Source organism: Dromiciops gliroides, chromosome 1 (genome assembly GCF_019393635.1).
Source record: "Dromiciops gliroides isolate mDroGli1 chromosome 1, mDroGli1.pri, whole genome shotgun sequence".
Taxonomy (NCBI): Eukaryota; Metazoa; Chordata; class Mammalia; order Microbiotheria; family Microbiotheriidae; genus Dromiciops; species Dromiciops gliroides.
The window spans coordinates 749,805,188-749,824,208 of record NC_057861.1 but is presented as its reverse complement, the minus strand read 5'-3'; the positions used below and the strand labels follow the sequence as shown (position 1 = coordinate 749,824,208).

The window sequence follows — 19,021 nt, the reverse complement described above, 5'->3', positions numbered from 1 at the left end:
GGACAGAGGGCAGTGAGGATGTACACCACTGGTTGGTGGCAGGCTGAACAGGGGCACACTGCCTCGAGGCTCCCCACACAGCCAACAGCTTGGATCCTGAGGCTCCCACTTATACACCATCCCCCCAAACAGACAATGACCTTGTTGTCCCCACCCCTGAGGTTATTCTCATGCAGTCCTTGCTGGTGTTTTATTTTTTAAAGAACTTGCCTTTTTCTCCCTGAAGACACCAAAAGAAAACAAATGAACTTGCTGGGCTCTTGAGAATGCATCTCTCTCTCTCTCTCTCCCTCCCTCCCTCCTTCTCTCTCTCTCTCCTCTCCCTCCCTCCTCCCATATACACACATATAAATATAATATTCACAAATGATAAATTAATCACAAAAAGAAAACTATTATAGAGAAGAAACCTACAAGATGATGATGTTTTGTGAAATTATGAAGTTGTGAAAACACTTTCCCAACCAATCCATTTGCGGGCCTGAAAGTGACCTCCCCAACAAGGCTGCTTCCTCCCTCCCCCCACCCCCATACTGCAGACATGACCGACAACAGTAAAACCTCGGGAAGGACAAAGACAGAAGGCAGGGTTGAGAAGCACAAAGAGACTAGTTACCCTGGTCTTCCTAACCTCCATCTGACACCGTGTGGACCATGGACAGCACATGGAGAAGGCTGCTGGGGACAGAGAGCAGAGCGCCAGACCTCCCCGGCCTCAGCCGGCATCCTCCCCTTCCCAGACAAGTGCAGAGATGCTCATCTTTCCTTCTCAGCCATGCTTTCAAAGTTCCTTGAGTCTGCCCTTGAACTCCAGCTCCCGAAGGAAATCTGCGTGCCAACCTCTCCTGCCATTCAATCCTCAGGCACGGCTCTGGGGTGAGGGTCCTCCTCCCCCACACAGCCCCATGGGCATGTTCCCCCAGGCCCTGCGGCTCTCAAGGGAAACTTCTCGGTGTGGGTGGGAGGTTGGACGGCTTTCCATGAGCAAACCCCCCCAGACGGGCAGGCTAGGCTTCTGGGGAGGGGGCAGCAGGCAGGGAAGCAGGCCTATGTCTCAGGGTTGCCCCAGCTGGCCAGGCATCCCCTCCCAGAACCTCAGCGCCTGCCTTTCAAAGAGCCAAGCAAGCAGAAGCCGCTCAGGGCCGCTTCTCTCCAGGGGATGAGCCCCTTCCCCAGCCTGGCGCTCAGCGCCAATGCAGCACACACATGCCCTGCCTGAGCCCTGGGAGTCTCTGCTGTCAGACTCCTCTGAACGATCCTGGCTCCAAACGCGGGGCTGCAGGCTGCCTCCCCCTGTGACACAGGCTGGCTCCCTCCCCTCCTCTCTGGGCCCTCCCTCCCTCCCTCTCCTTTCTCCCTTGGCCCTCCCTTTACCCTTTTCTACTCCCTCCCTTCTCCTCTCTCAGTCTCTCGGATTTTCTGCTCTATTGCCAGGAGGGGACACAGAAGTTCCCAGAGACGAAGCGGGGGTCAGAGATGAGGCCGGGCAGCTCCCCCTATCAGCTCCCAATGTGCTTCTGTCTGCCCCCAGTGCCCGGCGTTGGAGAGGGGCAGGGGCATCTCAGATTGTTTCCACTCAACCACCAGGTAAGGGCAAACGTGGATGGGATGCTCTTGCTTGATAGGGGTGTGTGTGTGTGTGTGTGTGTTTGGCTGAGACCAGGCTGGGAGAGACACAACATTCCATGGGGACTCACTTGGTCGTGGAATCTGGGTGCTGTGTCATCTTTTCTACAGTTCTTGTGGTGTTGACTGTGTACCATGCACAATGTGGCCAGGTTGGCATTTAGCTTTCTGTACAGCTCATGCCATAGGAGCGATGTGCAAACAACAGGTCCTCCCCATGTCAGGTGTGGGGGGGGGTTGCTAATTATATTGCAATTAAAACCACTCTCTGGGGGATGCCCGTGTGGATGGACGTCGGCTCTGATAGGCTGGCCCTGGCAGGAAACAGTCTGGATGGCTGTGCAAAGGGCACCCGGTGCCACTGACTGCTGTGATGATTCCTGAAGGGCAGAGGCCAGCCCAGATACAGAGGAGGGAGGAAGGTGTTGCTGGGTCTGGGGGGAGGAGCTGGGGCGAGGGGACTTCCTTCCCAATCCACGTCCTCAACCTTACAAGAGTGACTTCTATGTGGGCTAAAGCTGTCCTTCAGACACGATGCTTCTGGACTAGGTCAAAATTAACCTTCTCTCCTGAGAGGGCTGCCCCCTGGGCCCCCACCCCACCCCAGTGCTGGGGGAGGCTTCCTATTTTTCCATGAGATAATAGAAAACAACTTTCAGATAAATTTCACAGTCTGACAACCCTGGCCCTGTCTTATAGGAGCAGAGCAAGGTAAGAGCCCAAATTCTAGGCCAATTAACCATTTTTGTTTTCCTGAAGTGGCAGGTCTGGGCTTATATGACCTGAAATACACCCCAAACGAGCCGGGGAAATGGAGTGGGCACAATTGTTAGGAGGAGGATGAGAGGAAATATGATACAGGGGGAAAGAAAGCCAAGTCTGGGGCCAGCAGACTTGGGTTCAAATCTAAGTCTTGTCCCTTATTGGCTGTATGACCTTGGGTGCGTTCCTCTCCCCTCTGGGGCTCAGAGAGGGCAGGACTAGCTGGTTTCTGATGTAGGTTCCAGTGACAGGAATGTGATCCTATTAAGTGATTTATCTCTAGTTACACAGCTAGTCAATATCAGAGGTAAGATTTGAACTCAGACCTTCCTTTCTCCAAATCCACTTTATCCCCAGGGGGCATGAAGATACAGTGGAAAGAACACTAGCCCGGGAGTCTGGGGACCTGAGTTCAAACCCCAGCTCTATGACTGGCAAGTCACTTCCCCTCCCTGAGACTCAGTTTCCCTCTTTGTAAAATGAGGACGTTGGGCTGGATGACCTCCAAGTTCCCTTCCAGCTCTAGATATAGGATCCCATAGAGAAGCAGCATCGTACAGTTTATACTGTAAAGCACCTTCCCCATCTTCACTTGGCTGGCGATGGCCCAACCTGAACGGCTGTGTTGTTGTCACCAGCTGCTGCCTCCTCCTCTAGTTCTGGGTCCCATCAGAACCCCTTGAAACCAGCTCCCAGACTGGCCCGGACCACTAGCCCCCAAAGCTGGGGTTGGGGCAGGCAAGAGTCACGAGCTCCAGACAGACAACACGACACATCAGGACCTGCTGCTATAAACTCTATAGTTGTGACCCTGCTCTTCTGGACAGCTAAGTAGTGTCATGGGGGCAGAGATTTACTGTTTCATAAATGGTCTTTTTGTTTTATTTTGAAAGAAGGGCGAGGAGGGGGAGGAGACCTTCCGTAAAGGAAGTGAACTGGAATTTGAAATTGGCTCCCAGTTAACTGAAGTGCAGAGCCCAGAGGGCTAACTTCCAGTGCAAACACACACACACACACACACACACACACACACACACACACACACACATACACACACACACACAGAGTCTTAAAGGACGCATTGTGTGTTTAAAGCTACCCCATACACACATACTAAAGCAAGGAATAAACATTTTAATTTAAAAATAAATAATATATAGGTATAAACATTATATTTCCTGTAGATGTAGTGATTTAGATTTTTACCCAGTAAACCATGCTAAGGAAGGAAGGAAAAGAAGGAAGGAAAGGAGGGGAGAAATGAAAGGAGGGAAGGAAGGGAGGGAGGAAGAAAAGGAGAAAGGAAGGAAAGAAGATATGGAAGTTCCCATCATATTGAGCTTATATTATTTGTCACTCTTTCCAAAATGTTCATACACACAGAAAACTCCTCCGTGGTCCCCACCCACAGATTCTAAGCCATACACTTTGTTCTTCTAGCCAGGAGAGTGTTGGGTAGCAAGAGGGAGGGCATCTTTCCACTCTTACAATTTAGTAAACAAACCATATTTTAAGATGATAACAAGTAGGTGTTTGGGGGGTGGCCTGGGGCTGGCTCCTGGCATCCCTAAGAGCCTCAGTGTCTCTATGACCTCTGCTCAGCCTATGGGACACTGCCAACAGGGCAGACAGGGCACAGAAGGTTGGCATTAGGGCAGCTCTGCCAGGAGATGCCTGAGAAGCAAGTACAAGACAGAGAAGAGCCTCTCAGAGGTTTCACAAGGACCAAAAATACTCACAAGTTCAACCTTCCCTTTCCCAGAGCACCTACCCAATTCAAAGCCATCTGCGCTGCCTTGTCCGAATTTCGGCAGCAGACAACTTGGGCTCTCCCTATCACCCAAGAGAAATTCAAGAATGTGTTTTCCTCTTCATCAAGCTTTGTTGGGGTCTTTTTTTTTTTTAGATTAGTACACTTTTTGTACACAGTTTTTACATGTTGTCTCCCCCATTAGATCTCAAGTTCCCTGAAGGTAGGGTCGGGCTTTGTGTGTGTGTGTGTGTGTGTGTGTGTGTGTGTGTGTGTGTGAGGCAATTGGAGTTAAGTGACTTGCACAGGGTCACACAACCAGTAAGTGTCAATGTTCTGAGATCGGATTTGAACTCAGGTACTCCTGACTCCAGGGCCGGTGCTCTATCCACTGTGCCACCTAGCTGCCTCCAGGATTTTTTTTTTTTAAATTGTAGTTTGTTTTGTTTTTGTCTTTGATTGCCTAATGGCCATTATCAATCTAGATTTGATGGAACACAGTGCTCATCACAAATTAGGTACTTCTAAATGCTTGTTGACTGACTTAAAGAGCATCTTACCAAGAACTCTGAAAACCATATTTCTCATTTTTTTTCCTAATTTGGGGGAGGAGAGATAAAAACCCCAATCCTCTCAGAATTCCTACTTGGTCCAATCTCAGGTTCTCCCAACTTGGTCTTCCCCAAAGCGCAGTGTGGTCCACCATACAAAGCTGATGACAGTACACGCTGCTACCACCCGCCTTAGAGGCTAATCAGTGTAACAGGCTTTTCCTGTTTGTAGGGGATATGGCTTTACCTGTTGTAGATAGGAATTTATGTGATAACCAGCCATATTTCACATATCCCACTGGAAAGGACCAATTTGGTTTGGGGCCATCTTGTCCCATGCCTAAGCACTTCAATGCAATTCAACCATCACTAAGGACATCCCCGTTGTGTGCAAAGCACAGTGTCATCCCACAAAACTTCTTCGTGTTGACTTTGAAGGCATTTTGTATGTACTCACATGAGGACTTATTGTTTCCCCTGATAGAATTTAATTAAGTTCATTGCAGACAGGGACAGTTCCCTCTCTTGTCAGTGTCTAGCTGCTATTTATGATGACAAATACTTGTCTGCTGAAGAACAAAAAGACCGCCAGGGAGAGAGGACCCACTTCCTCCTGATGAAGCCCATTTCACTTCCAGACAGCTCTTACGGTCACCTTGTTGAGACTCTGACTTAGCCCTGCCTTATGGGCCCAACAGAAGCTGAGTAACGCCTCTTCCCTGGGACAAACCTTCAGGTCCCTGAGAGCAGCTGTCACGTCACCCACCTCCAGCCTTCCTTTCCACACATTTAACATGCCCAAGGCATGACTACCACCATCTTGGTTGCTCTCCAGCTTATCAATATCTTTTCCCAAATATGGCATCCAGAACCAAATACATTATGCTAGATGTGGCCTGACAAAGGGAAACAGAGCTAGACCATCACGTTCTTGCTCCTGGAAGCCATGCTTAAGACATGAGTTTTCTTGGCTGTCACATCACGCTGTTGATTCCTGCTGAGATTGTGGTCCACTAGACTCCCTAGATCTTTTTCAGAAGATTTGCTGACTTCCCACTGACTGAGTTTTATTGTACTTGTCTACGCCTTGACTATACTAACCTTAGTACCATCTAAACTTTCTCCAGTTCCAAATATCTGTGAATGGGAGCATGTGCCTCAACAAATCCTACTTCAATGAGTAAGGTGTCACCCCAGAGTTATTTGGGGAGTCTTTCCTCCCCTTGATTGTTTTCAGATAACCTTTCCTGACTCAGGGGAAAAAGATATTCCAGGAGACACGATGGAGCACTCATCCGAAACCACAAATGGAAAATTTCCATGATGAAAACATCTCTTAGTGCTGAATGTTAATAACTTTCCACTGATACAGGACAGTATCAAGGAATCCACTGAATCAAAGGTAGGATAGCAAGGCCAATAGAATTTCCTCCACACTGAATTAATGTATAAGAAATGAGAACTCCCTTCAGGTTGGACATTAGCCCCCGGATGTCAGATGGATTGAAACCCATTTTATCTATTGATTTTCTTTTCCTCCTCTCTCTCTCCCCCAAAGAATAGCTTCTGCCTTCTAATTACCACATGCCAAGAGGTAAAAACGATCTAATAAAGGTCATCTTTGATCTTCTTTCGGGGAAAGTGTGTGTGTGTGTGTAGTGTCTGAGGCCGGATTTGAACTCAGGAACTCCTGAATCGAGGGCTGGTGCTTTATCCACTACGCCAACTAGCCACCCACAAACAGTAAGTCTTAAAAGGACAACTTCTGGCTACGGCACCCTACCCCCTAAGGCAGGAGTTGTGGGCTTCCACGGCTACTTGGAAGGCTAATGTCAGAGTACTGAAGGACACTCCCCATACTTGTCTTACTTGTGGCCTCGTCCTTTAAGCCCTTGGAATCTCAGAGTCTCTACCTGTCCAGCACAGATCATAAACAGCCAAGGCGTAGCTTAGCAAAGCCTACATAACTGTCCACTAATTTTTTATTATTGTGATTATTGGAATTACAGGACCAAAGGTGTTCAAACAACAAGGAGACGAAAGCTACTGGGGAAAGGAGGGGGTGGAGTGAATGGATCAGGGGCCCACAAAATGTTGGGGGTTTTAAAACTAATTTCAATAACGGTATTTCCTGTAACCAAGTTCCTCTGTAATCCTCTGAATTTGGTTGTATGCATTTCAAGCCATGACTCTTAGAAGGGCTTCACTGGCCTGCAGGAGAGCTTGAGACCCCACAAAGGTTAGGTATCTGAGGCCCAGAGGGTCACTGATCCATGTAGATTGAAGGAAGAAGGCTCCCAGATAAACCATCACAAGATAAGCCACCACCAAAAAGTTCCCCTCACATTAGATTTCCCACTTCTCTGACAGACAACCTGCCCAACAGCCATTTCTACTTTCATGCATAATTTAAAATTGCTTTTTCTTCCTGCCCATTTTCCATCACAAAAGCCCCACCAAATATTATTTCAATTCAATCCAACAAAGGCTTAGTAAATGCCAATGACTGTACTCATCTGCGAGGTGCAAGGACAAAAAGACGGATGGCCGCTGCCCTCCAAGAGGGTATATTCTAGCCAAGGAAACACCCTATACGACATAAGAGAGAAACAAAGTTGACACGAGGTAAATCTAGTCATTGGGTGGGGAGCACTTACATGGGGAGAGCAGCTCCCCTGCAGTCTTAGTGACTTGGGATGGACATTATTTAGTGAAAAGGCACTGGAGAGGACTGAGCCCCATAAATCCCATGTTTGTTTCCCATGTCCAGAACAACCAGATGACCTAGAATAACAGCTGACATCTCCACAGCCCCTCAACACTAATGAAGCTCTGGCTATATGTTATCTTATCTTAGCCTTGCGACAACCTCCTTCCCGCCCCGTGTAGGTATTAACTGCTGTTATCACGGTCCGATTTTACAGGTGTGGAAACTGAGTTCACAATTGGGGAACCCACAGGTCTGGCCAGTGGCCTTTGCCCAGGCCCAGGGTCCTCTCATTGCCTAGCCATGTGTTGCTGTCCATGCGGGCTCTGGGTTAGAGGCCCGTAAGGAAGCACAAACTCCCAAGGGAATCCAGGCTGATCAGGGCTGTTTGCTTTGCAGAACTCGGGGCTCCCACAATCAAACCAAGCCCAGGGAAGAAACAGTCTTTGTCCTCTGAAGGTTTTCCAGCCAGGCAGCCCCAGGGGAAGGGGGGTGGGTTGGCAGACAGGTGCTGCATGCAGGGCCTAGCAAACAAGCCAGGGGCTGGTCCATCCCCCCCAGAGGTCATCAATACCTTTGGTCTTGGGTTAAACCTCCCAACCCAGGGAGTGCCTCTCAGAGGATTCCGTGTCCCCCAACAAAAAACCACACAGAAAGTAAGCGCAGGAAGGGCAGGGTGGTCTGGGGCCTCTTTTTGTATCCTTAGCACTTAGCCCAGCACATAGTAGGCACAATATAAATCTTAGCACTTGTCATTTCTACAATGGTTCTTTCTTGGATGGCCTCAGACAGGCCAGGCCTCGGGGCACTTACTCTTTCCTCTCAATCCTCAGGCCTAGTCCCCACACCCTTCCTCCTGAGGAAGTAAATGCTGACCATTCCTGCCGTTTTTGAAAGTTCTATGACCTTTAACCCAAAGGATCAAAAGTTCTTTAGATTAGGAAAAAATGTTTACCAAAGAAGATCTGCCCTGTCCCCTCCCCAAATCCCAGTTATTCCTTCCTTCTTTCTTTTAGACCCAAAACCTTTCTCCAGTCATGGCCCCTCCTCGTTTGGCTAAGTGGAAACCAATTTGTCAGAAGAGCCATGGGAAACCCAATAATTCATTAAAATTCATCTGGATGATCAGGTTCATAGACCTGGAGCAAGGAGGAACTTAAGAGGTCTCATTCAGAGGCCCCATTTAGAGAACATTCAGGTCTCATTTCACTTAAGAGATGAGGAAACTGAGGCAAATTGAGGTTATGTGACTTATCCAAGGTCAAATGGAGCCTAAGAATCAAAGACAGATGCTGCAGTTCCAAACCCTTTCCATTGGGCCACACTCCCTCCCTTTCCCCCCCCCCCCCCAGGGCCAGCCTAACTTCCTTGATGTCCTAAGTTTGTTTCACCACTCAGGGATCCACGCATTGACCCAATGCTGGCACTGACCATAGGACTGAGTCTGTGACTGTTCCAACCTATCAGATCCTTCCGAAGTGGAAGGGCCCTAGTAGGGAGCGGGGAGAGACAGACTGACAGCATCCATCCAAAGTACTCCAGAGAGGCAACTGATTGTCTGCTGCTCCGGTAAAGCATCTAACGACCATGCCACACTTTATTCCTTGTGTCATCCCTACAAATGCATTATATCCCCAGCACTTCTAAAATCCACTTCTTTTACTGTCCTTGTCCCAGGAGATTAGTAGTGCCAAGGGTCTGACTACACACACTTGCACACGCACTAGCACATGCACATGCACTCACACACACACTCGCATGCGCCCACATACCCACACACTTGTACACAGCCCCGTCTGAAACATGGATCCAGTAAAATATGGACATCTCCGATTGTCACAACAGCCTGTTACAAACAGACCCTTCTCGGTGCCAATAGTATCAAACCCCCTCTGTCTGAGACGCCGTATTTCTGGCCAACGTTTCCCTCCTCCATTGCTTTGAAAGTTATTAGTTGGAGTCCATGCTATGAGGGTAAGTCAACATTTGTCCTGGCCCACAGCCCACAATGGTTATTTTATGAGTCTGCTACTGGTGAAGCTGGCCCAAGATGAAACACTTGCAATAAATGTGCCTCAAAGACTGGAGTTTGGTAGGAGCGCACATGCAAGACCTCTTCGACAGGAAGTGACTGTTTCTTCGCCTCAGGCCCGGGGAGAAAAGCACACCCACATCAGAAAGAACCAGTGTAGAGCCTCAGACCCATTCGTCATGCCTAGACATGTGCAGAGTTCCACCAGAGAGAGGAAGCCAAATTTCTAGCACAGCAGGGCCTGGTTCTAAATTTGCCTTCTGTTCCTCAGGCACAGAGCGTCCCAGACACCGGGGACCACTCAGAATGGAGCCTTCCTATAAAAACAGCAGCTCTGCAAGGCTTCCAGAGGAGCCTCCCTCCCATACTCTGCCCCAGGCAGCCAAACCCAGAATTCACCCAGGGGATGATACACCTGCCAAGGCCTTCTCCCTGCCTTGGGCAACCCTAACAGGAAGTGTGGCCAGGAATAGGGATGGAGGTTGCTTCTAAGGCCTGAGAGCTTTCGCTTTCTGTTATTCCCCATCAATTTCCCAACAGTTCACATACTCAGAAAATATTTTTTAAATCATTTAAAAATTGATTTCTTGTTTTTATATCCTCTAAGTTTGTCCCTGTATCCCTTCTCCTTCTTGCCCCACCAGAGAGCCATCCCTTTTAACATTGCTTTATTTTTTTAATAATAAATATTTTTATTTATTGAGTTCCAAATTCTATCCCTCTAGCATCCCTTTATTTTTATTTATTTATTTATTTTTGGCGAGGCAATTGGGGTTAAGTGACTTCCCCAGGATCACACAGCTAGTAAGTGTCAAGTGTCTGAGGCCGGATTTGAACTGAGGTTGTCCTGAATCCAGGGCTGGTGCTTTATCTACTGCATGCACCACCTACCTGCCCCCAGTCATAGACTTTTAAAGGTTATAAAGGCTTGCTACCCTGCCTCTGATTTGGGGCAGTTTTTTTTTTTTAAGTAAACTCTTCCAAATTTTTTGAAAAAGCAAAAGTTGGAGTCTTCAGCTGGGTCAGAGGGAGGGTCTCTCCTAGGTGAGGACAGTCTCAGAAAGGAAGAACCAAGCTGGGGGGAGGGGGAGGATGGATGTTCTGGGCAGAGACATACAGGTATCATCTCTCTCATGCAAAGAGGCTTTGATCTGCCAAGCAGGGATGGGCTAAAATCCCCTAAAAGCCAACTGGAGGTTGGCCCAGGCCAATCTCCTCGCCCCAGAAGGCCGCAGGAACAAACCTCAAATATGCTTTTAGGTGAGATCAATCGTACATGTGGCCCAAAAGGTGTTTTTTAGTTCACTCTCAAGTACTTTTGGGGCCAGGAAACTGGCATGAGCCAACCTCTGGTATGCTTTTAGGGCATTAACAACCCCACGAAGGACCCAACAGATAATTTCTGTTCTAAAGGCAGTTAGCTAGGTGGCACAGTGGATAGAGCGCTGAACCTGGAATGAGAAACACCTGAGTTCAAATCCAGTCTCAAATGCTTACTGGTTGCATGACCCTGGGTAAGTTACTTACCCTCGGTTTGCCTCAGTTTCCTCACCTGCAAAATGGAGGTGATAATAGCATTTACCTCCCAGGGTTGTTGTGAGGATCAAATGAGATAAAATTCATAAAGCACTTAACTGATAGTAAGTACTATATAAATGTTAGCCATTATCATATTTAATGTTATAACAATAATTATATATTAATTATTACCTCTTATTCTAACACAATGTGAGGCAGGTTCGGGATCTGTAAGTGATGTGGACTTAGAACTGGGAGGCTGAGTGCACCCCATCATTTGACAAAGGAGGAAGTTGAGTCTAGTGACTTGCTTAAGATCAGTAAACACCGGGTGAGTTTTGACCTTGGGCCCTCTGACCCCAAACCCAGCATCCTTCCCATCGCCCATCACCAGCACCACCATTGGTGGCTGGGGGTTTGTGGAGGAGAATTCTCCCCTTGCACCAGCCCTTCTTGGAGCTGACTGTGAAGGGGCGTAAACCTTGACCCTCCTCCATTAGCCTGACAGCCCCGGGGACTCCAATGGGGACGGGGAGGGGGCAGAGCACTAGCTTCCTTTCCCAGGAGCAGGAGAAGTGGAGTACAGAGACTCACAGGCAGCATCCACAGATCCTAATCTCATTGTCCCTTAGAAGGAAGGTCAGTCTGTCTTGGCTGAGACCAGGAGCTGATCAAATATCTGCTGGAGGCACATAGAAACAGCCCACCCTGGCAGCTGGATCTGAGAGGAGGGCATTCAGGGCCCTCAGAAGGGATCCGGATGCAAAAGGGCTAGGGATGGAGATTAGAATGCTCAAATGAGATCGTGCATGTGAAAGCACTTAGGACACTTTGAGGCACTAGGTAAACGTCAGTATTATTTACATGATTTATTATTAATATCAGTATAAATAATATACAAATAAATTAGACTACAAATCATAAATATTCTTTATTATCATATTATTTACATCATCCATGACTCACAGCTTCTTGAAGAGAGAGTGGCATGATGCCTGGGGGGAGATCAGTAGTACTATTTATCTTCATTCTACGGTTGAGGAAACTGAGCCAAAAAGAAATTAAGGGACTTGCCCAAGGTCAAACAACTAATACTCATCTAAGGTAGGACTTGAACTCAGGTCTTCTTGGCCCCAGGCTCAGTGCCCTATCCATTGAACCACCAGGGTGCCTTATCTTTGTTTTGTTTTGTTTTTTTTGTGAGGCAATTGGGGTCTAGTGACTTGCCCAGGGTCACACAGCTAGTAAGTGTCAATCCTCTAAGGCCGGATCTGAACTCAGGCACTTCCGACTCCAGGGCCAGTGCTCCATCCACTGCGCCACCTAGCTGCCCCTGCCTTATCTTTGATAGAAGGAATAATTTTGAAGAGGCAAAATGGTAGAACTCTTTGTGACCCCATTTTAGAGTTTTCTTGGCAAAGATCCTGGAGTGGTTTGCCATTTCCTTCTCCAGCTTATTTTACAGAGGAGGAAACTGAGGGTGAAGTGACTTGCCCAGTGTCACCCAGCCACTTAGTATCTGAGGTCAAATTTGAAGTCAAGTTCTACCATTGCTCCATCCACTGCACCACCTAGGTGCTTCCTGGAATCAATAAATAAGCAATAAATAATTGCTACTCTAGGCAATGGGAATACTGAGAAAGGAAAAAACAGTCCCTTCCCTCAAGAAGTTTACATTCTCATCCAGATAAACACTACCTACACATGCAGCTCAATGTGAAGCAATGTGGGACAGTGTGTGTGTGTGTGTGTGTGTGTATGTGAGAGAGAGAGAGAGAGAGAGAGAGAGAGAGAGAGAGAGAGAGAGAGAGAGAGAGAGAGAGAGAGAGAGCGCTCGAGTGAGCAATTAGTCAGCGAATACATTATGTGATGTGGACATGATTCTCTTAGGCGGGGCATGCTAGCAGCTGGTGAGAAGAGGAAAGTTTTCCTAGAGAAGGCAGTGTCTAAACTGGGGGATCCCATGTAGTGACGAGTGACCTCCTGCATCTTTTCAGTCTTTTGTTTAGTGAGGTGAGACTGTCACCCACTAACACGTGATTATTTGAGAAGTGAAGACACAGGGCTGAGAGAAATACAAGGAAGAAGAAATTTTTTCCTTCCAATGACATCTAGTCGCTACTGACCAACGGTGCTCAGCGAGAGGGGCCGCGCTGTTGGGAAGGCTGCCGTGGGGCCTGTGAGCTATAACTAACTGGCTTAGCCTCTAGTTGCCCAACTCGCTCATCAGCCCCATGAACAGACCCAAAACGCTCATTCCTAAGAAGGGGGGAGGGGAAGCAAGCAGCCCAAAGCAGACCCTGTCTGCCCAGGCAGCTGAGTCCTGCAGCTCCCCATGAGTGGCATGGACCCCAGAGTGCCAGTCAACAATGGAGATTGTGAAATCACTTGTCAACAGTGCCAGGCTGGTGCCCAGCTGGCAACAAGGCCCAGAATATCTGTGATCCCGAACGTGGTGATTATGTGGGTTATTTCTAACCCTCGACAATTAATATGCAGCCAGGGATATCATTATCTGCAGCCTATTAAAATTCAGAAGGCTTGAGTGTTTGGAAAAATAAAATCCAGTGACGTAGGAAAGGCAGCAAGCTGCTGGGGATGGGCACAGGTGGCAACCCTTTGGAATGGGGCAATGAAGGACCCACCAGGGCATCTGGCTGGGAGGACAAGGACCACCCTGCTATTCCCTTGCTTTTGTCTGGCTGAGTGATGTTGGGTCAGCTGGCAGAGATCTAGGGCCGATCCTGCCAAGCACAGGGGCATCCCCGGCTTCCTGGTGAGGGGCAGTCAGGAGTGAGCCAGTGCCCATTCTCCCGGGGGCTTTCCTGTCTCCCCCCACGTAGGGGTCCTTCCAATGTTTGGGCTCATGGTGGGGAGAACAGCAAGTCCAATACAGAGGCTGAGAGTTCTGAGGGGAAGATGTTTTATCGGTGGCCTCCGGTGTCCACAGCAAACACCTGGAGCCACTAAAAGACTGGTTTTTAACCTGAAAAACTCGTTCCTTTTGTCCTCTGTGGCTGAGAGGCCTGAAGCAGCAGCAGCAGCCAGGACTTCAAAAGGAGGAGGGAAGGGAAAGGAAAATGATTTACTCCGATGCCTGTGAAATCGCTTAGAGGCTGGCCCTGCCTCCACTTCCTCCACTGAGCAGGGCTATTCCTGTGAGACACACATGTGCGCATGCCCCTGGGCCCCCTCTTGGGAAGAAGGGACCCCTTTTCAGAAGACTGTAAATGTGTAAAAGAAAATCTACAGATTGCAAAGAAGCAGTTACATTGAAAGAGTTACCAAGACATTAAAAGTACCAAGTTCACAGACTCCCTGAATTCTCCCCCAGACATTTTTTTGGGGGGACCCTTGTAGAACCTATGCTCTAGGTGGGGAAGAGGCTTTGATCTACCAAGCAGGGATGGGCTGAGCTCACCAAGAGATGCTGGACTCCAAGTGAGAACATTGCTTATGGATCAGAGGGCTGGGGTGGGGGTGGAGGGCAGGGCAGAGATGAGGCAGATCCTAGTGGTCACTGAACTGTAATATGGAACAGAGTCCCTGACCTGGGTGCGAGCTAGCTGTGGGGACATTTACCCACCCAACTCTGCTAGCAGACAGAAAACTGAGAAGTGGAACTGAGATTTGGACTTTGACCGCAAAAGCCAAAGACCTAAGCAAACTTTAACCTCTTGGGATTGGGCACAGACACTTCTCCCACTCCCCCTGGTTTCTCTGGGTTCTTAACCCCTTTGTTCCTTGGCCAGGAGGGCAGGAACAGTTTGGTAGGGTACAGAGTAAGTGCTTAATAAATGCCTGTTTCTTGACATTTATTCCCCTCCAGTTTTTATTAGAGACCCTCAGGTATACAGGGAGGGAAGGGCAGGGCCATGTCTAGACCCAGCAGTCCACCCACCAATGACTGGAGGGCCAAGGAACTCTACGGTCAGCGCCTTTCTTTGCACCCCAGCAGTTAGCACGGTGCTTGGCACACTGTCGTCATTGTTGGGCTGTGTCTGACTCTACATGACAAAAGTCCATGGGGTTTTCTTGGCAAAAATCTACAGTGATTTGCCCCTTCCTTCTCCAGTGTAACCCCATTTGACAGAAGAGAAACAGGCAAATAGGGGTCACAGAGTAGAAAGTGTCTGAGGCCAGATGTGAACTCATGAAGAGGAGTCCTCATGACTCCAGGCCGGGGCAGCTCTCTATCCATTGTGTAGCACTCTCTCCTAGCTGCCCTGCTTGGCACATCGCTAATAAATGGATCAGCTAGGTGGTAAAGTAGATAGAGCGCCAGGCCTGGAGTCAGGAGGACCTGAGTTCAAATCTAGCCTCAGACACTTCATAGCTGTGTGACCCTGAGTAAGTCACGTCACCTTGTTTGCCTCAGTTCCTCATCTGTCAAATGAGCTGGAGAAGGAAATGGCAAACCCCTCCCGTATCTCTGCCAGGAAAACCCCACATGGGGTCGTGAAGAGTCAGACACGACTGAAGCAAATGAATAAGAAGTACCACTTGACTGACTGACTGTGTGTCTCGATGACACATCAGCTCCCTGCCTGTCTCTGCCACAGCCGTATGGGATGAACAGCTGTCGGCACCAGGGGTTGGGAAGTGCAGCCGGCGTGTGCCCTGTGGCTGGATTCTGGGATGGGAGCAGCAAAGTGGCGGATGGCGGCGGTCATCTCCGCTAACCCCTTGTTTTATTTATTTGGTGGGCCAATGAGGGTTAAGAGACTTGCCCAGGGTCACACAGCTAGTGTCAAGTGTCTGAGGCCAGATTTGAACTCAGGTCCTCCTGAATCCAGGGCCAACGCTTTATCCACTGCCCCACCTGGTTGCCCCCTTAACCCCTCATTTTACAGATGAGGAAACAGCCCCTAGGTCACACAGCCACAGAGCGCCAGAGAGGGGATTTGAACCTGGGTCCTCTTGACTCCCAATCTCAACCGCCCTCCAGCTGCTTCTGTCATCCATTCTGCCCTCTTCAAACGCCTTCCAGACAAACCATTGGGGTCCAGTCTGAAAAGAAAGAAGCCCCAGCATCCAACAGTACAGAGCCAGACGCTGCTGCTGGAGCATCTTCCTATAGGCGCTACTGTGGAGCCCCGCGCTGGCCAGACCACACGTGCCTCATTTGACAGGGAATGGGGGTTTTCTTCAACGTTTTGCTGCATTTGTGATCTTGACACCCTTGCAACAATTTTAGACACAAGCTCATCTGGGCCTTCCCATCCCAGGAAACTCAATACGCAAGAGAAAGCCTGCAGATTACAAAGGAAGCCCATTACATTGAAATACAGTTACCCAAACACTAAAAGTTCCAAGCTCACAGACTCCCTGAATTCTCATCAAGCGCTCGCAAAAATCTAGCACATGGGGTCCCCCTCAACATGATAGGAACCTTCCTCTAGATAATGTCACACACCAAACTGTAACAAGCAATTCTGCCACCCAGGGCAAGACAACTTCAGTTGAGCAGTCAGGGCTGTAGGACACAAAACCCCAATGAAGGCAGGCAGCAGGCCACTTGCTAATTCCCTATTTTTCCTAATTCTTCTAAAATCCATTATTTCCACTTGGGGAGGAGTCAAAGTGCTATATGTATCCTCTCAATATCAGCACCCTGGAGCATAGCCCTGACTGTTCCACCCTAGTTATGGCTCTGTGCAGTCTGGTTCCTTCTACCACATGCCTCACTATTGCCACCCTGGCATTATCCAACTTAAGTTTCTCATCACTGGAAGAAAACAATGTCCTTCATTTCAAGGGGAAAGCACAAGGCCTTTTTAACTGCTGGTGAAGCTTAGGGGCATGATGAGCACCCAGAAAGCATTTGCTTTTGAAAAACTGCCAGGCTGGTCTGGGCATGACTTTTGTCCTCAATCTCGTCACTGATCCTCTCCCAAGGCAGACCCAGCTTTTGCACAGGTTTAGCCAAAGGGCCTCTGAAAAGAGAAGCGCCTCACTGCGCGGAGGAGTGGTCGATTCCAAAGGCGACTTAAGACAATTCTTGTCTTGGTCCTCACTCTGTTTCTGAGGCAAGAGCTCAGGGAGATCGCTATCAGCGCAGGGCAGGGCCAGTCAGAGAAGGGACAACAGGCATTGCCTCTGGCTCCCCGGACTGAATTTCCCAATACCACCTCTCCCTTCTCTAGATCATTCTTTTAATGGAAAACCTACACATGTGTGGCTGGGCATACACATACATATACATGCACACATGCATGTGTGTATGTAACCTACACACGTGTGGCTGGGTCTAAATATACCTATATGCATATACACATATATGCATATGTGTGTATAAAACCTATACACATGTGTGGCTGGGTCTAAATATACCTATATGCATATGTGTGTATAAAACCTACACACATGTGTAGCTGGGTCTGATGAATATATACACACATATACATATATCTACATCTACATATATGTGTGTATGTATGTTCGATAGAACAGAATTCAACAGAATAGAATATTCTCTCTATATATATTCAGATATACACACACCTATATATATTTATAATATATATATATATTCAGAAACATTTCCATGTATACAAATAAATGTATTTAGTTATATATTTAGGGTCAGGCCATGAATTTATTTTTCAACATCTATTTCCCATCGGGTCTACTTGGCAAATATTGTCTTTCCAGCTTGGTAGGCGCTGCTGTTCTTTTTACACGGCAGCCAATCGAGTCTTTGTCTAACCTGAAAAGAAGCAGATTTTGTCTTGAGTTTTCTTGAGATGGAAGGGAAGGAGGGCAACAGAGTGGGAAAAGGGCTAGCAGTGATTCCAGATGAAATTTCATACTTGAAGATTATGGAAAAAACCACCCCCTTTTCTTTCCTTCAAACCAATCCCCTGTTTGGGGGTAGATCTCACTTCGGAACTTGGGACACAATAAATGCTTTTTGCTGTTATGCCAAATCAGCACACACGCTGGATCTTCCTTTTCCCTTAGAAGTCACAATATTTGGAATCTGCCTGGGGGTTTCTAGACGAGACACAAGGGGAAGCCCTGAATTTGTGGCAGAGCACATACCACACTGCAGGGTTGAATGGAAAGGTTGAGGTTGGCTTCTCACAGTGAGACTGGGGCAAAGGCCAGGCTTAGGACTGAAGTCTTCTGGCTCCCCGTCGAGGGGTCTCTTTTCGCACTGATGAGTTTCTAAAGAGTAGCAGAGATGTCACTTCACACAACTACTGGCTCTACTTTTTGACTTTAGCTATCCAAATTAGAGGTGTAGTTTGTGGTACAGTAGATAGAGCGCTGGGCCTGGGGTCAGGAAGACTCATCTTCTAGTGTTCAAATCCAGCCTCTGACACTCACTAGCTGAGTGACCCTGGGCAAGTCATTTTACCTTGTTTGCCTCAGTTTCCTCATTTGTAAAATGAGCTGGAGAAAGGAACAGCAAACCACTGCGGTATTTTTGCCAAGAAAACTCCAAATGGGGTCACAAAGAGTTGTACATGACTGATACTGAACAACAAATCCAAATTAGCATCTTCTGATTCCCCAAACTTATCTAGGTCTAAGAACTGAGTGGGATGTGAGTTGATCTGATGACATGAAGATCTGGGTTCAAATTCTGCTGGAGAATCTCCTAGCAATATAGTTATGACCTCCCCAGGCATCAATTTCCTCATCTGTAAAATGGGAATGATGACTGCACCTTTCTCATAGGGTAATTCTGAGGAACAAATGAGATCATCTAAAGAAGGTCTTTACAAACACCAAAACACAATATAAATGTGATCTCCTGGAAGATAATTTGAAGTGAAATGTCAAGTCAAATTCAAGTTCTGGGTATTCATTCCTGCTTTGTTCCATTATTTTAAAATCACGATTTCATAACACATAGTGCACTGAACTCAAATAATCAATGTATTTGATTATTCTGCTTTGTTTATTAGAAATGAAATCGCTCATAGGTAATAATAATAACTAATATTTATAAAGCACTTACTATGTGCCAGGCACTGGGCCAAGCACTTTACAGTTATCTCATTTGATTCTCACAATTAGTCTGGGAGGAAGGGGCTGTTACAATTCCCTTTTGCAGATGAGAAAAC

The 19,021-nt window shown here is 47.8% G+C and overlaps 1 protein-coding gene across 6 annotated transcripts in view; it reads right to left on the bottom strand.

The window, feature by feature from the left end:
• Nucleotides 1-19,021, bottom strand: part of ARHGEF3 (Rho guanine nucleotide exchange factor 3) — a 305,070-nt gene that overhangs the window by 43,397 nt on the left and 242,652 nt on the right. Inside the window, exon 1 of one of the 6 annotated variants that reach the window (XM_043975609.1) lies at nt 617-1,286. The exons of 4 other annotated variants lie outside the window; for them this stretch is intronic. In XM_043975609.1, coding sequence (XP_043831544.1) covers nt 617-667 — 51 coding nt within the window. In that variant the 5' untranslated portion in view covers nt 668-1,286. Of the gene's footprint in view, nt 1-616; nt 1,287-19,021 lie in introns of those variants that run through there. One more of the 6 variants, XM_043975610.1, reaches the window with a different exon arrangement.